This window comes from Ptychodera flava, chromosome 19 (genome assembly GCF_041260155.1).
Source record: "Ptychodera flava strain L36383 chromosome 19, AS_Pfla_20210202, whole genome shotgun sequence".
NCBI lineage: Eukaryota > Metazoa > Hemichordata > Enteropneusta > Ptychoderidae > Ptychodera > Ptychodera flava.
This window is the reverse complement of record NC_091946.1, coordinates 25,987,087-26,011,066: the sequence shown is the minus strand read 5'-3', so window position 1 is coordinate 26,011,066 and position 23,980 is coordinate 25,987,087. Positions and strand designations below refer to the sequence as shown.

Genomic DNA, 23,980 nt, shown 5'->3' with positions numbered 1-23,980 from the left:
GTATTTTGTGAATAGCCTCATATTATTCTCAGCAATATTTGGTCTCTGCTGTTTACGTCTAAGACTATTCTTTCAAAATCCGACATTTCTCTCTCAGCTGCGTTTGTTAGTATCCTTGTGCCATGTGTGTGTTGAATTGCCTGTGGCGTAACGGTAAGTGATTCACCTCGGTCACAGAGGGACAGAAACACCATCTAAATGTATTATGAAGGTCTTAACAGAAATAACTGACGTGCGAAGACCTGTATATCACCATAGAAACGAAGAGAAGTGTAAAATGTTTGCGATATAAAAATCGTTTATTCTCAGTACAATAAGAAGGATGACTCCGCTCCGTTTTCGCAGCCTCAGGTCTTGAAAGACGCAAGTATATACGAAACTTGCAGAATCTCATCGCTTTCATATTTTCCTTAGTGTTCAAGGTGAACTGGCAATGTATGTGGGGGAAAAGCTTTTAACAAATTGTTTGTTGTAAATTCAGTATATGAGATTTTTGAAACTGTTTTTTCAACACAGGCCGGGTGCAGGATATGAAGTTTGACCGGAACTTGAAGAATGACCCGCAAAAACATAGTGATGGTCAATTTCTCGTTCACAGCTGTAGAAATATGATCTTATAAGCAGATATTTACCATGTAGTTGTTACGAAGTTTTACGGGGAGGAAGATTAATGATCGACAATGTTGAAATAACAAGACTTCCTAAATAGTGTACTCTTTTTCAAAATGCATTTGATTCATCGACCAATCAACCTGCTTATTTTGCTGTCCTAAACATTTCTTTTTCACTATCGGGTTGAGTCCTTTCATAGTTTACGTCAATCAAAAATTTTTTTGCCGCTTGACTCGACACTGTCTGGTGTTTTAAAATTCTGTAGCTGCTCCTTAAGCTGAAAAAGTTTTATGTGAGATGAAGAAAGCAGTTTTTCAAGCCCGACCAATAATTTTGACCGATCATCAAAAATCAAATGAGCTCTAAAATGTTCTCATGGTCAGTGATAGCTATGTTGGCGACAATGACGGTAATTTTACTTGTTGCGTTATTAATGGAATAGGTTTTCTAGTCGATCATGTAAACCATTTTTTACAACTTTACTTCAATATGTTCAAGATTGATTCACTGGATCTCACAGGTCAGTTTCCAATCCGTAGCTTTGGCTTGATTTCTTGGTCGAATACAAATAAGAAAGTTTTACGAAAATTATCTCAGTGCTTCCTATTAATACAGACTTTAAAGTTGCAGAAATTAAAAGTATGAAAGAGAATACGTTTGCAAACTCGAGATTTTATTAACTATTAAATTAAATGTTAATTGATAGCAGCTTTTAACCCAGGTTTATGATACAGCAGAATATGATAAATAATAGAACAACGATTCCTGTTTTGCTGAATTTAAAGTTTCGACTTTTATTTCGATATTTTATTCTGTAATACACATAATGTTGTGATCACGCCAGCGTGTGATAAAAATTCTCACATTGAATAAGCTTCTTTTCAATTTCATGTAATCCAGAAGTTATATCCTGTGCAATAGTGTATTAAAAGGAGACAAAAATCTGAAATAAAGCGCAATTTTTGGAAATGGAAATGGAAAAAGTGAGATCAATGAATTATACTCCATCCGCGGATCAGAATGATTGGATATAAGAATTATCACACCCTGCAGCTGTCTTTTTATTCATACTGAAACTTGAAGTCCAGGTGTTCCCATTTTTTAGCAAAGAACTTGTCAAATTTTTCACTCTGCGACTCAGTAAAGGCATTCTTCCACCCTCCGGTGACCCCTGTTATGAAAAAAAAAACATGATCGATGTGAGTGGCCCTTTTTTCCGTGAAGGTCTAGGTATACGCCTTCATCTTTGGCCCTTGTGGTCATATTCATGATCTATACAGTACTAATGTCTGTCTATCTGTCTGTCTGTCTGTCTGTGAGTGTCGTATTGAACACAAAAGTTTTCCTGCGATCAGTGTGGCTGAGACCATAAGGTCATCAATAATACATTACTACGGCTCGAATAAGATGTATTCAGATATTCCTCCATAGCCGATTCACTTTAATGACGTCATACGATGTTATGAAACATTTGTTTTATCAGTGAATCAACAACGTACGAGAAGATATGAGCACCTTGGCAAAGTTCGACATCTTTTCATTAAGTGTCAGGCATGTTTTAACTTTCAGACCTTTGTTTCATTTTTTAACCAGATATAAACTGAAAATGCTCATATGTTTCAGTATATATTGCAGTTGTCTGTGAATTTAAACTTTTGCCACGTGTTTTCAACTTCATTGAAAGTTATGATCAACATCATGAACAATATTCACCACAGATTAATTCCAACTAAAACACAATGTTCTAATGATGGAAAAAAGAAACTACCGTATTGCATTCAACAAATAAACATGGGGCTCGGGGGCATTGACGTCCTGTGTACCTCCCTAGTGTTTATTATTTGACATGAATGTGAAGTTTGTCAAAAAAGTCAAATTGTTTGGCATGAATGAAAGTTTCTTGAACTGGTCGGTTACTGCTCCAGCATAACAGACAATAAATGTGATTGTCAATGGCTAATCTACACCAAATTACTTGCCCTACGTAAACCTGAACTGAAGGTAGACGTGCACATAATAAATATTGGTGTTAAATTTAATTATTGGCATGTATTACAAATGTGTCTATTGTCCATCACGTAGAAAATAAATTTGGGTCATTGATTAAAAAAACATGTGCTTGGTTCCTAACAAGTTTACATGTACTTTGCCATATGTATATATCTGGATGATACACTTAATCTGCAATACATGTTCAATGAAAAAAATATTATTAACTTGTGTGGCCGGAGAGACTGTAAGTCAACATTACATCTTTATCTATGAGCATAAATATAAGTAAGCTTACCCCTCTTCAAGTGTGTATAGGCAAAAACCAAATTTAATTTTGAATTACGTAACGCAAGGAACAGCATACAATATGGTGAAAAACAAACTAAATATTATAAAAAAAATGAATAAAATGATATGGAAATGTTGTCTGACAGTCATAAGTATCTGGTGTGTGCCAAGAGACAAATACTAACAAGGCTATAAATAATACCATCAATTATCCTGACTACAGTTACTCTGTCTATTTTTGTACATTCATGCTCTGACTGGTTCGTTTCCTTCTGATTTTCTGATACGGTGATCGGTACAAAAATATCTATAATATGCAGCTATTCACGAGAGTCATACAACACAGCTTGCATTTTTATCCACAGTAGAAATTTTAAGATAACTTTCGCGTTAACTGTAAATTCTTGCTTCGGGTAGCACAAAGTTTACGTCGCGATACTAAAATGTTTTTATATGATACAGAGTGACTTGCACATACGCAGTCGATGTATTCATACGTAGTATCAGAGTCTTCCACATTTAAGCATTTTGATGTTGACTATTACATGCATTGAGGTGCGTGATTTCAAGTAACCATGAGGAAATTCTGATGGTCTTTTGGCGAAATATGGGGAACAGCAGTGAAACAAACAACATTACTACAATATCCTGACAGTGCGAAAATGCATACTCGGATCATGCATGTCGGATCATGCCATAAATCCACGATTCGTTATCTCATAGTCTGACACGCACCTACTGCCTACATAAATCGATCGAAATATAAGCTTACACTCTCTTCGGTGATCGGTGTCAACGATGGTGTCAAAACCAACACACAACTGACGAAAAAACCCAAAATAAGAGACGGAAAATTCAAAAGTTATCGCTGTGTTGAAATCATCATCACGGCATATCCTCGACAGCAAAACAACGATATAACAGGCAACATGCGCATACTAAACGTGGCCTCGCTCTGTGATCTGGCCCAGTTCATCGCAGCCTACGGGCCAGTGGGATTGCCTTCCTCGGTAGAACTGACAGATCTGCCGCCAAAGAAATGGATTTGCCGGTACCCGGTGAGTATGGTCTACGGAGGCCATCGTTCTTCCGTCGATTGAAGGAGCTTTTTGCAAATAAAATCCGCGACGGCAACGAAAGTACCATCACTGTCAACTTCATATTTCTGAGACACTTTTAAATACACGTGAAAAAAATCAAAACGTAATAAATCGGACGAAACCAAGAAACAAGATGACGTCGGTTTTTATCCTTCAACTCACATTTAGTTCTTGCATTCAGCGCATGCACACATGGTGGCTTAATCGACTAAAAATCAACTAAAAATCAAGTAAAAATGGATAAAAATATTACTTAAAAACAAAATAAAGCATACATCACCACAATTGGAATATTTCTGACCACATTCCATCTCTACAAACACCAATGCCAAACAACGAAATGATCAAATCATTGGTTTTGAGGAAAAATTCAAAATACCGTTTTTCACAAAAAAGCTAAGAAAGTGACTTTAGCATGATTCCATAAAAAAAGGAAAAAGACCGTTCGAGATATTAGCCCGAATGATCACAGACCAAATTTCAGAAAAAGTTACCGAAGCGTTTCTGAGATACTTCCGTCCACGGCATACGGCACACTGTACACGGCATACGCTAGGCCATCACATTAGTACTTTTGATCCAACAGGGTACAAAGGACTAAAAAGTAAAGCCAACTTCATTGTTGTCTTCCAAATTTAATTGCATATTTGAATGATTATCTGATGATACTCCCGAACGGCACGGTATGGAAGCGATGACCACTGAGGTGACACCGGGGTGGAAAAAGATAAAGATATAAATACAGTTATCAAACTCTGCCGCTTAATATAGAAATAACAGACGACGCGCCGACCATTAATGTTTATTTATTGGCAAGGGCGAGAGGAAAACCAAAAATTAAGCCGAGCCCGTTCATTTGGCTTTCCTCTCGCCCGCGCCCATAAATTAACGTTAATGGTCAGCGCGGAGTCTGTTATTTCAATTATACATTATCAACGAACCCCGAAAAACCGTCAAAATTTACGAAAATTTCCCGTGCAAACGACAACGGGGCCCCAGAACCTGTCAGTGAGTCGTGATGGGGTTTTATGATCAAGGTTCTTGTCTGACTTATACACAGAACTGCGAACGACACCAGTTCATGCTGAGAACACAAGCTTTATTACTGAACACGCCGTGAGATAGAAAAGGCGCCAACCGGAACACAACTGTAGCAATTACATATAAAGGCGCCAAAGCGCATGCACCGAATGTAATAGAACACCAAAGGATAAACATTTTTTGGCGGGAGATTATAGTCCACAGTCATTGGACGAAAGTTACCGAAGAGTCTGATTGGTAGAAGGATAACACATAGGCTCTGCTTAGTCCTATTAATAATGTTCAAATGATGTGTCATTTGTTCTCCGACATTCTCCCGGCGACGAAAGATAATCTTGAACACTTTCAATATGAATTATCAATAAATGTTTCGTTGAACAAAAACTTAGAAATTTCAAAGAGTTAATTGACTCAACAGTTACAACAATTTATGAAAGTTCGGATATTCTCATCCTGGCTGCAATGGCTGCATCTCTGGACGGTCTCCCCGACTCGGGCGGGTCATTGGTTTTCTCAGTAGAAATTTCTTGCCGATGGGTGTCTTCCCGCTCGTTCATATCTTTGTCTTCAGACGATGATAATTCTTGAGAGGCTACCTCAAGAGGGTATAACTTGTGTATAGGGCGGTTGGTGTGTCCCCTGGCGGTGGAGATTTCAGCTGATCGCACCAACTTGTCACGTCCATAAACAAGTCTCTTCACAGTCCCGAGCTGCCATTTCATCCTACGATCGATATCACTATGGATCAGTACCACATCACCCACTTTAATTACATTGTGCTTGTTTCCGGAACCGGAGTGACGTTCTCTCAAAGCTGTCAAATACTCGGTTGACCACCGCTTCCAGAACTGTTGTTGGAGATTTGACAAATGTGCGTAACGTCTGTTAACATCATTGTGGTTTCCAAAAGTCGGGTCTTGATTACAGCGTTGAGCATGAATGGGGAACAAGCCGCCCCAAACAGAACAGACTTGAATTGATAAACATCAAATGGACTTTCGGGATCACGAATGTCGATAACCAAAGAAATTTGGTGTATTGACGCTCGTCTTCTCTAGACGTATGTTTAAGAATGCCTTTTCAATGTCACTGACGAAAGCGACTCGGTTAGCGCGAAATCGTAGCAAAATGGCAGGTAAATCATTGATTAATGACGGCCCAGTTTGAAGACAGTCGTTTAGACTTGCCGAGTCAGCATTTTGTTTGCTACTGCAGTCATATACAATACGTATTGGAGTGGTAACTGAGTCCTTCTTGACAGCTCGATGCGGCAAATAATGTCCTTCAGTTTTGTTGTCATCTTGAATCTTCTCGACGAAGTCTCGGCGCAGTTGATCGGCGATGATATCGTCATATCTCTTCGTTAAGTCAGGGTCAACGGCGAACCATAGCGCGCGTGCGATTTTCAGTTGCCGCATAGTTTGAAGGCAGTGGCGGATGATCAGTTTTCCATGGTAAACGGGCAATGTATTTACCATTTTCAACACGTAGATGAGTGTCCCGATATGTTTCGAAGTCGGTATTTTCATCATTTTGCGAGTCTGCCTTCACTCCGATGAGCTCTAAATTCCACCAGTTTCGTATGTCATCGTCGGTGTGTGTTTCTACGTTCACGTGATGAATATTAATGTCAGAGTCCAATTCCCACGCTTTCCAGTAGGACCGGACAACAAGTAGCCGAACTTAGATGATATTGCAGTTGGACCTGCCCCGCGCACGATATGGTTTCCAACAAAGTTCCAATATTGATCAGCTCCGATGAGTACATCAATTTCCATAGTTTTAACATTGGAAACTGGGTGGGCAAGCTTTAATCCCCGTAGATGGTCTGAGTTGAGTATTTCTGCTGACACGTGGTTGAATAGGTTGGACGAAATCTCGGGAATTATCAGGGCGTTGACAGTACTGGTATGCCCATTCTGTTCGTGCAAAGTTACCATTGCACTTTTCATGGAATGAATTTGTTTCGAATTGTCCCCGAATGTTGACAGGCTCACGTTCTCATGAGTGTCCGATTTCAAGTTGAGTTTGTCAGCAAATCGCTGCGTGATAAAAGTTCTGTTGGACCCATCGTCGAACAGCACGGTAGCGTTGATAGGTTTCCTATCGCCGACCGACATAGGAATGACTGCCGTCTTGAGGAGAACCGATCCGTTGGGTGTAGATTTCCCCTTTGTGTCGTCTGTCTTCGCCAATGCCACATGAACTTCAGAAGTTCCCTTTTTCTCAGACGTTGTAGCTGATTTGGTGTCATGATGAAGGGTAGAGTGATGTTTACGCTTGCAGATCTTGCAAGTGTAACGAGACTTGCAATCGCTCACGCGATGCTTTCCAAGGCAATTGTAACAGAGACGATCGCGTTTGACAATGTCTAAGCGACGTTTCGGGTCGGTGACAACTTGGCAATCACTTGTGTAGTGATTTCCCTTACAAAACACGCATGTTTTGATTCTCAAAGGCTTTGTTGTGCGCGTAGATGCGGCCTTAGTATGAAATGAAGCGGTCATATTAGGCTGTGTTGCTATGTCCGCAACCGATAACTCATCGAGTGGAACTCCGGCTTGAATGGCGTCGATTTCCCGTAGGATGGCTTTGCGCAACTCTGGTAAAGTCCAAGCCTTGTTTCCGTGATCTCTTGCAATCTGTTTCGAATATTGTTAGGTAGTTTATCTCGAATCATGGGAATGAGAAGTTCTCCATAAGCGTTCTCTTCTTTGCCAAGTGATTGTAAACCGCGAATATGACTTTCTAATGTGTCATAAAACAATCTCAGACTGTTAATGTCACTCGTAGGTTGAGGAATCTGCCACAGTGCAGTCATGTGCGCATCGATGATCAAATGATTCTGTCCGTAGCGTTCGATGAGTAGCTCTAAAGCATGGTCGTAATTGGAGTTTGTCAAGGCGAGACCGCTAATCGTACGGGCAGCTTCATCAGTTAAAACGCTGCGTAAGTATGTGAACTTTTGAATGTTCTCGAGGTTCTTATCATTATGGATGGACGATTTGAAAGTGTCGTAGAAACTCACCCACTCGAGTACGTTTCCTGAGAAAGTTTTCAGCTGTAGTTTCGGTAATGCGACCGTTTTCTTCGATGTGTCTTGAGTAGCGGTGTCGGAGTTCGCCGATGGGCAGTCACATTGTTCGGTTTGTTGTTTTGATGAAATCAGTGATCTTGTCGTTTCTCTCGAATATCTCGGACATGTAGTCGCCGGATTCTTGGCTCGCAGCATCGTAGCTTGCTTCATCCGTATTATCTAAGATATCTTCTTCGATCTTAGTTAAAGATTCGTATTTCTGAGTCAGTTGAGTGTTCAATGCTGTGAGTATCCTGTAAGCTTCAGTCTTGTTCTCAGCTGCAGCGAACGTTGATGTGAGTTGTTCTGCACGGTTGAACAGCCTCGTCATTTGGGCACGTTGTCCCCTGCGCTTGAGTTTCAACTTGGCCAATTTCGTTGCCAGTTGCTCGGCTTGAGTTGGTTTGCTGCTTCCTCGTCAGACATCCTTATCCTGGTCTCGGCACCAAAAAATGTCGTGATGGGGTTTTATGATCAAGGTTCTTGTCTGACTTATACACAGAACTGCGAACGACACCAGTTCATGCTGAGAACACAAGCTTTATTACTGAACACGCCGTGAGATAGAAAAGGCGCCAACCGGAACACAACTGTAGCAATTACATATAAAGGCGCCAAAGCGCATGCACCGAATGTAATAGAACACCAAAGGATAAACATTTTTTGGCGGGAGATTATAGTCCACAGTCATTGGATGAAAGTTACCGAAGAGTCTGATTGGTAGAAGGATAACACATAGGCTCTGCTTAGTCCTATTAATAATGTTCAAATGATGTGTCATTTGTTCTCCGACAACGGGGCCCCAGAACCTGTCAGTGAGTAGTGCGCGCTGCAAAAATTTTGCAAATTCGGAGATTTGTTTGAAAAAAAAAGCGTCTAAACTTGGCCCACAAATGCTCTATTTTATTTTGCGGTTTATTATGATCTTTGTAAAAATCACAATTTTCGTTTTAGGCGTAAAGTTACTATGTTTAAGACATTATTCATATTCACGGGCATGAAAACAAACCATTCCTATGTATTTGTGGGCAGTCATGTGGTTCAGCTCGACCAATTAAAACGCAATGGACAGGGCATGGTAATATAATGACTATTATTTCGGCCGTACCTTTTCTGAATACAACTGACGCAATCTTCGGAGTCTTTGCCTCCCTTTCGTTTTTCATAGCATCGAATGTACACCTCTCGGCTATGGTTGTCACTTCCGCCTCTGACAAGTCCACTTCAAGGTACTTAGCGATGACCTCGACGCCACCCTTCAGATCCTGAAAGCCAGGCGTAAGGATTGAAGTTGTTAGTTAGTTACGCAAATAACTGAAGGTGAAACCTAAACGAGGAAAACTTCTCACTGGCCGACTTTTTTTTGTAAAGAGTATTCTAAAATCTCTGTGTCAGAAGATCAATATGACATCAAAATGTATGTACTCTATGTGGCGTACAAAACAATTTGACCCAAACCGTTTTTAAGTCGAATCGATGAACGGACAAATTCATGACATATTTGGATGTTGTCCGTTGGAATGTTATTTCGCTAAATGACTTGAAGCACCATAAGGCAAGTAGAGCTCGCGTCAACGAAATAGTGGCGTACTTCACCATTCAAGTTATGTCTTCGCGGCCATCGTGCGGCACTGCTTCTGCGTTTAGTTTATAACAAGAGGATAAACCTCAGCCTACATGAACCATTTTATTTTGCTTGCATCTTAAACCGTGATTTTTAGCATATCGGCATACTTTCGATGGTCCAGTGATGGCGGTGCATATCCCCTGTGGTCAAGCATAGAAGATACGCCCCTGTTCCGCTAGGCCATCGCTCTGTTGTTAACGTCGATAATGTTCATCTGTATATGCTATGCAAAATTGATGTTTTATCAGGTTAAAAAGTTGTTTACTTTTTTCAAGTCTTCGTATAACAAATTCAGAACGTTGGCTTTCTTCGAAACATCGTACCATAAATTCACAAAATCTGCGTATGAGCCGAACGGTACTGAAAGAGAAAGACGTCGCAAAAACAAGAGCTGATCATGAATCTCAGTATTATTAAATTCCATTACCACCAAATCTTGATCATGAGGCACATGATTGGCTAAGGCTTGAAATATATCTTTACTCCATAATTGTGAAAAGCAGACACTCTGAGTATGACTCAGGAAAAAATTCATTTGCACATCACGAATACAAAAACTACAACAATGAGATTGTTTACATTAATCTCTATAACTATTGTTCACTATGATTAGATTATTTACTAATTATAATAAACCAGTAACCCGTATCACTAAAGATATCATGTAACCATAATGATCCGCTCATTATACCGTATCGCTAAGAAAGGTGGCGTCGATATTTGAAGATGCATTTATATTTATATATTCAAAAACATCATCTATAATTGCTCAAGGTGATAACAAAAAAGCAAAGAAATTAAATTTGTTTCCCTCTTAACCAGCCCTCGAGTTTCCTGTCCTGGGTTCAAATCTCAGTTTGTGTTATTCTTCATGTAGTTCACATTTATAGGGTTTCGGCTGACTCGCAGCGTGTTTGCAAGGTTATATCTGATTGGTCGATTGTCACTATTCACAGCAACTTAGGGAGTTTATTTGTATTATTTCATTATATGGGTACGATTCTGCCAACCAATTGGATAACAGCTTCGAAATCGCTGCGAGTCGGCCCTAGGGTTTACCATTCGTTCAAATCTCGTAGCTTGCTTAAACATATATGTCTGTATGGAATAAGAGGAACTTTGAAGGAAATTGAAAATGGTATGGGGAGGTATCTGTATGGCTTCATGAAAGATCTTCATATCTTTGCATACCATTCGCTAGACCTATTCAATTTGGCTATTGTAACACATGGCGAATGAAAATTATGTCATGCTCAATGACAAAAAAATGAATTTTTATACACAATCTCGCAAGACTGCGATGAAAGGTGACAGATTTCAAAAGTAGTAAATTAATAGTTTGGTCAAAAAATCTGTGGAAAACACATAATATTTCGAACAACAGCAATGTCAAGTATTATTTCTAAATTTTAAATCCTACTTTAGTTAGTCTAAGCATTATCTCTAGGCAGGCAAGCTTTTATAAAGCAGAAGATCGACACAAAATTTTATGGAAGAAAATGGGCGAGGGTGGCGACCTTAACCCTTTCAGGCATAAAACTCTCTATATAGGGGTAGTTCTGCTAAGTTACTAGAAAGCCAGGCCTGAAAGGGTTAATATAAGCTTATACGCTCACATTAAGAGGACATACTGTCTCCTGATAAGAAGCCCTCGAGATATGTATCCCAGTTGTGTCTCGTTTTCATAAGTGATACGTCCCGTAGAAAGTGAAAGAACGATACAGCTGTGTCCTTAGGGTTTCTCATAATGTGAATTGTCTGAAAACGGGAAACAAGAAATGTATATAATGGCATGACTCGGCTAAGCTGAAATTTTAATACTTTATTCATTACACGAAATATTGACAGCACGTTTTAGGAATCCGAATTACAGGTAACACATTTTTATGGAGAGACCATGGTGCAGTCTTCGATAATCTTTCGCCGATTCTAATATTCACGACACCTACATCAGTTGCATAACTTGTCGTTCTTTCCGACGTGCGAATAAATACCTGTTTCGGTGATAACTTTTTAAAATGTGTCTTATAATTACGACATACTGCTGTCATGTCGTATTAGTTTTTAATTTGACACAAGGCATATGATACGATAATTATATTATTGTAAAATCGTAAGGTTGATAAAAATGTGTCATCTGCCATTTATCGTCGACAAAGTCCACAGCAATGTAATCAATATCAAAATTTATAATTTTTTTATGTACACACAGAAGAAATTTAGTATACTTACCTTCGGTTTCTTATCAGCATACTGTTTCGATAACCAGTGTGGCTGTAAGTGCGTTGATATGATCCTTCTCTTGTTTGTGGGAATCTTCATGAATTTATCAATTTCAGGTTCACCTGTTCAGCAATGCAAAAATGGCGGTTTCAGTCAGATTCGAACTCACAACGCACGGCACCCAGTCGCCTAGCGTAGGAGCCAGACAAAACTGCTCGGCCAAATCCCCAATCTCAAAAAAGATTGGTTCAATAACCGAACTAAGTTGTTACATTTTTCTGAATGTGACTCCTCCACACACTGTAGAGTTCGAAAGCGCTCACGCTCGTACGCTCGCTATCACACAAACTTTATCGAAGCGAAGCAATGAATACAACGCTTTAACTGGGCGAAAGACAGCGGACAATTTTGTCCCCCAGCAGAACCATCAACCCAGGGCAGAAAAACAGAGAAAGGGACATTATCGTAGAAGAGATTTCATTGACTTAAGCACCCAGTGCTTCCAATTCCCCTCTTAAACACAAATTTATCTGTATACACCTACAGTATGCGAGTCCTCACGCGCTCTGAAGTTAAATAGCACGTTGAAAAAGATCGCTCTGCAGTTCCAGTTGTTTTAACATTACCTGTCTTGAAGTCCACAAACTCGACGAAAGGAATATATTCGTTTTGAAAGGGCGGCGGCTTCTCCCCGCGGCCCTCGGGAGTGTTGTGATTGTACAGCTGGTATATGATCGTTTTCATCCAGTGAGTTCCTACGCACAATGAATAAAATAAAAAGAAATGAAAACGGGATTCTAGTGGCTTTAATTTCGTAGTGCGTCTTATGTGCAGCATAAAAGAAGAAGAAAGACTGGAATTACCTTATTAGTGACTACATACATACATACGTACATACATACATACATACATACATACATACATACATACATACATACATACATACATACATACATACATACAAACATACATACATACACACTCTCTCTATAAAATAGGTACATATATACATATATCTGTCTATAAAAATAGCTATATATATATATATATATATATATATATATATATATATATATATATATATATATATATATATATATATATATATATATATCTCGAAGTATACAGATGTCCTCGTTGGAAATTATAGTGTTCGATGCCAAGCAGAGCGTTATAAATAAACAAATAACTTCAAGTACAGAGTAATGAAATCTATTGAAATCTATACTTAAAGGCGGGGCCTCCCTTTAAAAGGGCGCAAAGCTATGGCGGCGTTCATCGTGTAAGTGGACACCAAACAGGCAACATGCGGGCACACGCTCCTGAAAATGCCACTTTTTAGTTTTCCCCGGCCGCAAAAACGCAGACAGACTACCAGGCGGTCAGCGCGAAGTTGCTGCCGATAGAACTCTGTGGTTATATTCAAAGTCTAATGCGACTGGAAGACACTCAGTTTTTTAGGAAATTCGAGCGTTTGTGGCGGGGAATTGTAGAGCAGTAATTTGTAATACTTTCGTAATTTGTAATACTGCAGTAAATTGTAATAAAATTTTGCAGTAATTTGTAATACTACAGTAAATTGTAATAAACTTTGGAGTAATTTGTAATAATTGAACTAGCGCAATTTTTAATAAAATTTGGAGTAATTTGTAATAACAATCACTGCAGTGATTTGTAATAAAATTTGGAGTAAATTGTAATAAAGCTTTTTTGATGAACCAATCTCTAATTTGAATGGATATAAATATAAAGGAAAATGAGGGCAACTTCACACATCGACTCTACCAAGTTTGTTTAATATTACGATATGGTGAATAAAAAGGACCATTGCAGTTATTTTGTGTGGAATACATGGAGAGACACCGGTGAATCTATAGTGCGTTGACCCTGGTCATGTGATCTGGGTCCCCGGTAAACCGGTTTGTTGATTGAGTGATTCGTCTTAACGGTGTTTCGGAAACAAAAATGGGGTTCCTCCGTCAGTCGCTCTCTTGTTTTGTATCCCCTCCGCTTGTTTGTGTGATAAAGTCATCTTCGTTCTCGAGGAGGAGAAGCCAGATTCGTTATTGAGAGAGTTAAACATTATTGACTGACTCTATATTGAGCGATCCGGTGTATGGTGTCATATTATGATTAACATGACCCAGCATCGACTGAAGTTTCTGGACGCTTATATGGATTGTTGTGTTCGGGCATATTTTGAGCGTTGATAGTGCTCGTTGTGTTAACACCGACTAAATGCTGTACTAATCTGTCAACGATTAGTTTGTTTTGGGTACTTTGATCGATTATCCGAACTTTTGGTTTTGAGTCAAGGCAAGGGGGGGGGGGCGTACTTGAAAACTTTTGAGCTATGGCAGAGGGTACTTAAAATGGGCTCTGGCAGGGGGTACTTGAAAAAAAATTTGGGTTTGAAAAAAATCCCCTCCTCCCCAACAAGTTTTTGTGAAAGCAGCCTAAAACCTATTTATTTTAGTTATTGGTCATTAATATTAGTCTTACAGGCTAGTATTATTTATTGAATTTGAACAAACTTGAAATGTAGAAAATATGTACCTGAAACTTAACCCATACTCCTTCTTGCATCGACGACAAAGGTTTACTTGGCGATGTTTCCAGTGGAAAATATCCTATACCTTTAACCATTTCCAAAGATTGTTCTACAAAATTTCGATACATTGCAGAACTTTTGAAAATGTTCCAATCATTATTACTCTTAAAGAAATGCAAGAATTATAAGTCTGGAAAGCAGTCAGCCACTATCGCTCCGGGTATAAAACATAACCTATGAACTCCTTGATTCTTTCGAACGAAACTTTAGTGTGCTATAGCCCCGCTTAAGCTATTTAAAAGTTTCGGTTTTCAGGGAAGGGTGGCATGGCGCCCCCAACCGTGGATAGATAGATAGAAGGCCGTCTGTTACCTGAAAATCCATCTATGCCTTTTACATGTTAAAACTGTGCTAAAACATGATTAAAAGAAAACATGTTTGCTCGAAATAATAAGATATGTAATCAGCGTCTGCTCACTGACTAGTCATGCCAGGAAATCCCAAGACCGGATTTGACCGGTTTACCTAGCTGTTAATTTTATGCAGGAAATTACAATAACCATGCTTGCTCCAATGACGCAGTGCCTTGAGGGTGGGATCGCCAGTGGTATAGGGGAGGAGTACCTTCCCGATGGTGATAAGTGGTGCAGATTACCGTAGCCTAAGTGACTGGCGTATGCGCGTGCCAAAAGACACCTATGGTTGATTTCCTGTTGACCAGTCGGATGGCAGAGTTGCAAATACCTGGACTGAACCATTTGGTTTTTGTGGGTGTCGGTGGTACTTTGACAATAAAAGTAAAGATGCACAAATATTGAGTTTATTGTCTTGTTTATGAGCGGCCAGTATTTCCAACAGCATAAATTATGTGCATTTGCCCTTGAAGAAATAAATAATTTCGAATAAAACATCGCGAATGTAACCACATTCCTTAAGCTCGACGTACACTTAAGTGCCCCAAAGAACCATGAAATCGCCCGACTTTCTATTGAAGAGATGAGTTTTGCCAAACCGCGTATACAGAAAAAGTGGCAGATGACTTTATTTTTAGAATCATAGACAGTATAGCGAGATGTAAAAAATGTGAAATAGGCTCCCCACCTAACTATCCTAAATGTTTTTGTGTCGAGTTTGTGTTTGATTCGTTTCGAAAATGTGTTCCTACATTCTTATCCGATTGTTTGTGTTAATGAAATGTTTGTTTCGCTTTGGATATTTGTAGAGAAGTTTGGATTAGTGTGTACGGTAACGTTGTGTGGGGAAAGCTTATGGCGAGACGCAGCCGGACCTATGTTGTTACACGGTCCCTCACTGTGGAGGGACCGTGGTTGTTACAAAAGTTGATAGAGTCGCCCTTTGACGCTTGCGTTTCGAAACCCGAGTGTGGTTTCTCATCAGTCGCAGTGTAGATTCTTTCCTTAGTTTGTGTTTGTGAAAATTTATTTTAATGCATTTTAGTGGTCTTGCTTTCCGATTAGCGAGGCAAGTATATTAATTTTGGTCACGTTGTGAGTCCGTTTGGTGGTTCGGTTTGTTTATTCTATATTTCTTTACTTCGGTAAATTTTGTTTTGACTGGTGTGTCTTTTAGATTTTTGCGGAGGTTTGTGAATTTTTAGGCAATAAGTACCACTGCGGGGTACGGATTTTATGTTTATTGGATCAAGATACTTACAAGTATCCTGGTTGATGTGCTTGTTCTCGTACATTTTGATTAATAGTTCGTTTACTTTGTTTACTGTTTGTTCTGGCTTGTTGTGTATAATACTGAGTGTTGTGTAATTGCCTTTCGCATTCGAGTACGTAATCGTTTGTGTTGACAATAACGAAAATCCGACCCTTGTCGAAGGGTTACTTTCCCGAAATTTGTCCATTGTTTGCAAGCTGGTTTATCGCGATTCTTTTGGCACGCGACATGTTTTGTTTCCTTGTTTGAAAGGGTATCTCTAGAAGTGCGAGTTTAGCAGCTTCAGATAGCTTTCAAGTTTTTGTTTTTTTGTTGTTCGTGGAGTCCAATTTGACTTTTCTTTGAATTGGTGGTGCGATTGTTTGTGTGTCACGATGTAGCGTAGTCACATTATACGACTTTATATGTTGAAATCCTGAGGTGGTGTTATTCTGTTTGGTTTTGTTGGTGTCCGAATGAATTTTAAGGCTTTTGCCTACTACTATTTTTCGGAGTTTCATAGTTTGAGCGATGATAGGTTGTTGTTGAATTTCATGTTGTTGTCGGCTTTTCTTTGGAAATAGCTGATTTATTTCCACGGCTATGTTTTCTGTTACGTTACGGTGATTGTTTATTTTGTATTTAATGTTGTGTTTCAGTTGTTTGTTATGCGTACGATTTTTGTTATTTCTTTTAAGTGTTTGTGTGTTCTATGTCATTTTATGGGTTTTTTAGGTAGTTCTCTTTTTGGAGTATTTGAAAAGGGCCGCTTGGTATGGGTTTTTGTTAGCGCTTGGCGCGTTTGTTTTGGCGATGAGCTTAGCTTTTTTATGCTTCTTTTCGCCGATTCGATGTGCTTGGTGAGTAGGTGTTTGCCGCCTTCTTGTCACTGTGTGTGCGTACATGGACAGTCTGCATAGCCCTTGAATGTGGTCTCGATTTTGATCTAACTTACAATTTAGGAGTATATATCAAAACTGATAAATGATTTATGTGATTACTGTAGCTATAGATAGGCTACATTCAGGACGGGCAGCGACGGGCAGTAATTAGTAGGCTAAACAGGTGGTTTTCACCGTGGGCAGAACTCGGTGCAATGATACTGAACATTAATAGTAAGCCTGTCACCTTGAAGGTAATGGTGTAGGTGAAACAAGGACTTCAAACGCACGATGGTACAAACAACACCACAAGTGAAACGTACACATAGAAATACACGCGTTCCTATGTTGTGCCCACCCGGGCCACGCGATTAAGATATGACTGATACTGCTGGATAGTGTTAATTGGGTCGGTAAACAGTCAATTAATAGTTTAATTGACTACCTGGGTGATTGGTAGGTCGTGTCCAACGACGCATGTGCAAAGCAGGCCAAAAGACAAAAGCCCCCAAAGATATTGACAGCTGGCCAGGGGTCACCATGAATACGTATTGACGCTTCACTACGCAGAAACTGCGTAGTCAAGCCCTTCTTAACCGGTCAAATCCTCTTGGCATTTTCCCTCATGGTACCACCATTCAAATTAGAAATTGATTCATCAAAAAAGCTTAATTACAATTTACTCCAAATTTTATTACAAATCACTGCAGTGATTGTTGTTACAAATTACTCCAAATTTTATTACAAATTGCGCTAGTTCAATTATTACAAATTACTCCAAATTTCATTACAATTTACTGCAGTATTACAAATTACGAAAGTATTACAAATTACTGCTCTACAGGAATCAATGACCGTTGGCGATTTGAACCGACCGTCAATCAAACGCTTGTATAAACTATGTTTGCAGGATTAGCAAAAGGTGACAAAAGGTTGAGATCAGTTTGTGTAATTAATGTTATAGAAATCAAACATCGTACTGGCCAAGTGTTTGACTGGGAGGAGAACTCCACTAATACGAGAACTTGGGATTGAAAAGTGCGGCTTTAAGTTTCATGCATCTGCAATCCTCAGATAAAAGTCTATCTATCTATCTTCTATCTGAGGATTGCAGGATGCATGAAACTTAATAGATTTCATTACTTTGTACTTGAAGTAATTGTATATATATAAATATATATATATATATATATATATATATATATATATATATATATATATATATATATATATATATATATATATATATATATATATGGTTTCTGTGTGTGTAGAGGGATTTCAAAATTGTTATGAGTTTCTCTACTCACTGTACCGTATACAGCATTACAAGAATCGGAAAAATGACTATATTCGCCACAACATTAATCAATGCGTTTTCCTGAAACTATAAAAATTACGAAAAACAAAGCCTGTCTGCAGTTGAAAAACCACAGGACAAAGCTTCTTCAGCACCCTAACTCAAAAGGTATGATGTTAACCTCCTTTCTCTTTACTTCTTGTTAAAATACTAAAGCACAACATGTGCAAAAGTCAGAAAAATCACAACAGTCTCAGATTAGTTTTAGGTATGTGTCAGTTTTGCTAAAATCATCGAAAATGACACCAAGGCCCGTCTGTAGTTGAAAAATCCTACGGATTAAGGGTACTGCAGGACCGCCTAACTCAAAAAGTTGAACAAGAATTCCCTTTTCCAGCCTATGTTTGTTTACATGCTTTGGGTCTCCACTTCAAAAAGAAGAAAGGGAACCCTCTGTATCTCTTTATTTTCGTCGATATAGTTGATCAGAGCACAACATCTGTAGAAAGCACAAAATGACACTACTTTTAATTTCGAGTAGACTCCACCTGAAAAAAAAATCACAGAAAACTTTCAGGACCCTCCCGTCCTTCCAGAGGTGTTTTGAACGTAGCCTGATTAACAGAACGTTGACAGAAGTACATAATGTAGCAAACTATGAAAACAAGGAAAGACCAATTTAGATACTCATCCATTTCATCAACTCCAAAACCGTCGTTAACGGAGCTAAAATTTGCCCTTTCTCTGCTCAAGTGCTTTTTAGAACACCTTTTCTCGGAGAGCGTCATTTGCTACACCTGATAAAGCATAATTGATAATAGAACCTTAAAAGTTGTTTGTTACTTCAATGCATTTAGAAGACGATTACGTAGGTAACCTGGCATCTTCTGTTTGCAACCCGTAATTCCTTCTGACTTATTATCATATACCTTGATGACTGTGTCTCGGTAAAGCCCCCAGATCAAGGGATCCGGATGTTTTCACCGATCAAGCCCGGCCTGGTGTACATATTTGGATAAACGCGTCTGATTCCGTATCTATTTTTTGATTTCAGAAAGTTCGACCTTACACAATAGTGCGCGACATTCAAAATTTGTTGTGGGGCACATTATATCCAAATGTTGGCGTATCGAGGCCGTAAAGATTAATGTTGCACCAGTCCTATGATACATACATGGGCCGCTTTGGTGAGCACTTTCCGGTACAAACTGATACCTCTCTGACAAGTTTAGGAATTTTCACATCAGGATGATTTAAATTTGCGGAAAATATAAATCACAGACATGATACTTAATGCTTGCTGCAAAGGAGGAATTAGGAAGCATAGTAAGTTGTTTAATTCCCCGTGTTATATGGCGTCTTTGGTTATAGTGCAAGCACAGGGATTCCTAAATGGTCAGAAAACAAATCCTTATATTTTGGTATCGAATGATTTATAAATCAAAATTTCAAAAAGCAATGGTGAGCACGTTTTTCACTGCTTGCTGCCATATCGCGCTGGGCCCAATGAGCTTAAAAGCGACCCAGTGCAGCGGTACTGGCCAAGAACCAGATATGAACTGATAATGCTCCCGTGTTTCAGTATATAAGTTTCATAAACTTTGATTACTCAGATATATCTGTAATGAGAAAATTAAGTTCATTAAATATGCAAATTAGTTATGGACTGAAGTAAAAATGCTTAATGACTTTCATAATGTTTTACCATAGTATCTCCAATGTACACAACAAGTTTCGTCGACTTTTATCAAGTCAGTCCAGATATATTTCCCTAATTACGGTGGAGCTGCATGTTGTCAACACATTTTTTTTCAAAGGAATATTTTTCATCTTAGATGACACGGAAACCCTCATACTATATATTCAGTGAGATCATTAGATATGCGAATTAGCAATAAGCTGATCTTAAAATACTAAAACAACTTTCATGAATTTTTCATAGCAGTATCTCCAATATTTATAACAAGTTTCATCACCGTTTATCAAGTCAATTCAGATATGTATCCATAATAAGGAAAGTTCATTATATATGTAAATTAGTAATTAGCTAAAGTAAAAAATGCTTAACAACTTTCACAGTGTTATATCAGAGTATCTCCAATGTACATAGGAAGTTTACTCGACTTTTATCAAGTCAATTCAGATATACTTCCTTAATTATTAATGTTCGCTTGATATAGAAATTAGTAATGAGGTGATCTGAAATTGCTAAATGACTAACTATAATGTTAGCTCATATATCTTTGCTGTATATAGCAAGCTTTATCTTCCTTGGTTTAGTACTTCCAGATATATTGCTAGTTCGGAAAGTTCATCAAATATGCAAATTAGCAATTATCATTCATGCCTCCCCTTATTAGCTTTCATGGCTGATATATCCTGGTGTGATCAACATTTATGGAAAACATGTGCAGTTGTTCTCAATGTATATCCGTTTTTTCTAAAATAATTAATTATGCAAATGAGCAAAAAGTATGCAAGCCACACCCATCAAAAACTGATCAGTTCTTGCAATTTGCAAATTGAATCTAATGTACCCGATTTGATTCTGATCTGATGAACCGTTTTTGAGATATCTGACGAACAACAAACAGACACACGGACACACAGGCAAAGTTCGCTGCGACATTAGCTCACATGTGTGAACACGTTAGCTAAAAACGTGACGTCATAGTACTAAGTCCGGACGTGCCTGTTGCTTTGCGAGGTCACCCACTGTTCGTAGCCTTAATCATGCCCCTACTTTCTCTGGCATCTTCTGCCATGTTGGTCGTGTATAGCTGGTTGTGTCAGCCCCGAGGGTTACATTTGCTACAGTAATAGGTTACATGGGCCCTCGCTATCGACCGTGTGGGAAGGTGAACAGCTAGGATAACGATCACAATAAATCTGATAAGTGGTAGAAGGGTTTTTATTGTCGAGGACCGCTGCATATAGCGTCGTGTCGCTCTTTTGACCCGCTTACACTAAATGTCACAGAAAGCCGGTCGGTCATTACGAAAAGCGGCGTTCGAATCAGTCACGGCATAGCTCGAGTGTCCCTTGGCCGCAAACAGTGTGCAGGCCACGGTTATGGATGTTTTCAAGTTTCCAAGGCTACTTTCATCTGCTGATTTTTGGCGATTATTTTTGCAATTTGTGAAATATTTAAGATTTAGGGGTGTTTACTCTGGATGATGGATGTCACGCAATCGCACTATCGCTTTAAACAGTATGTTTTGGGTTTATTTTATACCAACGAGTAGTTTCAGAAATTAGAGCAAACTGGGACGAATTGTGTCACATAACCGCTGTCTGTCATAGAGTCGTCTTACATACTGAACGATTGCATGTAAGGCTGACTATAAGAAGCAGCTGGAAGGGACGTTGGTGGCCTAACATTTGACCAATCATTTGATCAATTCTCGACATAAAAGTCCAAAAAATATAAAATACATGACCCATGAAGAAACACAGCAGCTACGCAGTACAGACGTGGAATTTTCCACGTCTTTCGTTATAGTCTATCTGAAAATATTAAAGTCTATAGTACTATATTTTGCAAGTTATAGGTGGCCGTGCATTTACCTGTCTTCGGGTAAGTTACCAACCATATATCGTCATCACGGATTTCAAGTTGTGGTATTCGTCTCACATTGGCTCCCTTGACGAAAGATGGATACCTTATACCGTCGAGTATTGACTCTTCGTCGCTTACGTCCTCGTGATTTGGTTGCGGAGCTGAGGCCATATTGTTTATCGCTGATGCAAACACATGAACTATGGCTGAGTGTGAAATGTTTGCTTCCACCTCAAATGAGAAGTATTCACTGTGACACCGAGCACGATAAGAAGTATATTACTCGATAGGGCAAACCATTATGTCGGAGGGGTTGAAAGAAATACGCATGGCTGCATTTTTCTCTTTCGTCATTGTGACTCGAATTCTCTTTCAATAGGAAAACTGCTTAGCATGGCAAATTCCATAAAAAACGAACAGTTCAAAATGTTTGTTCAAGGCATGGTGACGTGATCTGTAATGGATTTATTGTGTGTGGGCGGATATATTAGCGACATAATAAAACATAGTCAGTTGTGGTTAGGTACTCGGTGGACGGCTCTTCTGACCCACAAAAATAATTCTGTGTCACCGGCCGCCGGGGGGGGGGGGGGCAGGGCTGCCGGCCGTGTACCTAACCACAAGCCGATGTGATTTAATATATAGCAAACCCGTAGAAATTTGAAAAACCTTGCTCCCTTATTGCCTGCCGTAAAGGCCGCCCGGCATCATGATATCTGGACTGACTGCCAAGGCGGTCAGCTCATTTTCTTATTTCCCGGGGGAGTATATTGTTATAATGAAATGTGTACATTATGGTATTCCGAGAACCACTCAGGCAGCTTCAGCTAAAATCCGAACCTCAACGTCAGAAATTACATGTAAGGGAGCGTTCAGTTATTATTGCCGGGGTCGGGCCGGCCGGCAAATTCTTCATGCGCATCAGTCAAAATAAGTAAACCCCCTACTCATTTCACGAAAAAATTGATGACCCCTTTTAAGATGACAAAAATTTCATGACCCCCTACATTGCTTGAGTAAAGTTACACACACACATACACCTCAGAGTTTTTCAAATGACTCTCCTTACAAACGCACAAAGTTTTAATGTTCAAACTTCCCTTCTGATTTCAAGTTGCTATAATTTTGAAATTACCCCTCAAAGGGATTGGACAGAAATTGCACGTGGATCGCAATATTTTTGCAAAAGCGTGTGTACAAAATTTTGATATTTGGATTTAATTGATAATCAGCTGTTGATAATGTTGATTCACTATAAATGTAGTCTATGAGAAAACTATGTAATACTTTATCAATACAAAACTATATCTATGCATTATAGATATTTGATAATTGACATAAAAGTACTGGATTGGAATAGGGTTGTTACAACTGGTATGTGGACAAAATATTTGACTTTAGAATTTCACCAAAAATGTTCATCAACTATACATGATAAAATTGTGAATAACTTTTTCCAATGAAAAACTTGCTATACTTGTGCATATACAGACGTTGAATAATTAACATAATTGTACTTGATTAGAATATGATGGTTAAAGGTGCATATTATGTGTACAAGAAATCTGATTTTGGAATTTCACTGAAAATGTCCATCCACTATACATGGGAGTCTATGAGGAAACTATGAATATTTTTTTTCAAATACAAAAAATAGGTAAATCTGTGTGTTTTATGTACTCTTGATTATTAATGTTAATGTACTTGATTAGACTAGGGTGGTTACAAATGGACATGTGTGCAAGAAATTGGATTTTGGAATTTCATCAAAATGTTAATTCACAATAAATTGGAGTCTATGAGAAAACTATGAATAAGTTTTTTTACAATGCTAGACTAAATCAATTTGTGCTTTTATAGGTGTTTGAGAATTGATACAAATGTACTTGATTCATATAGGGTATTTGAAAGTTCAGATGTTGACAATAATTATGATATTGGAATTTCACCTAAAAGAATAATTTAACTGTTCATGGTCCTTGTAGTCTACAGGTAACTGTTAAATAATTTCCCTGACAAAACTTGCTATATCGCTAATATGTAAGTAATAGGAATTATTTATTGC

At 38.7% G+C, this 23,980-nt stretch overlaps 1 protein-coding gene across 2 annotated transcripts; it reads right to left on the bottom strand.

Annotated features, from left to right (window-relative positions):
* Positions 1–1,358: 1,358 nt before the first annotated feature.
* On the bottom strand, positions 1,359–22,248 carry LOC139119081 (sulfotransferase 6B1-like). 2 transcript variants are annotated; one of them, XM_070682707.1, is made up of 7 exons: positions 21,924–22,247; positions 12,586–12,714; positions 11,969–12,081; positions 11,368–11,494; positions 10,002–10,096; positions 9,218–9,374; positions 1,384–1,783 (listed from the first exon to the last, which is right to left on the bottom strand). In XM_070682707.1, exons 1-7 carry the CDS (start codon positions 22,084–22,086, stop codon positions 1,674–1,676), a joined length of 894 nt encoding a protein of 297 aa, XP_070538808.1. In that variant the 5' UTR covers positions 22,087–22,247; the 3' UTR covers positions 1,384–1,673. The 2 variants fall into 2 exon arrangements, with proteins under 2 accessions (XP_070538809.1, XP_070538808.1); XM_070682708.1 differs by lacking the exons at positions 10,002–10,096; positions 11,368–11,494 and having other exon boundaries at positions 1,359–1,783; positions 21,924–22,248.
* Positions 22,249–23,980: the final 1,732 nt, after the last annotated feature.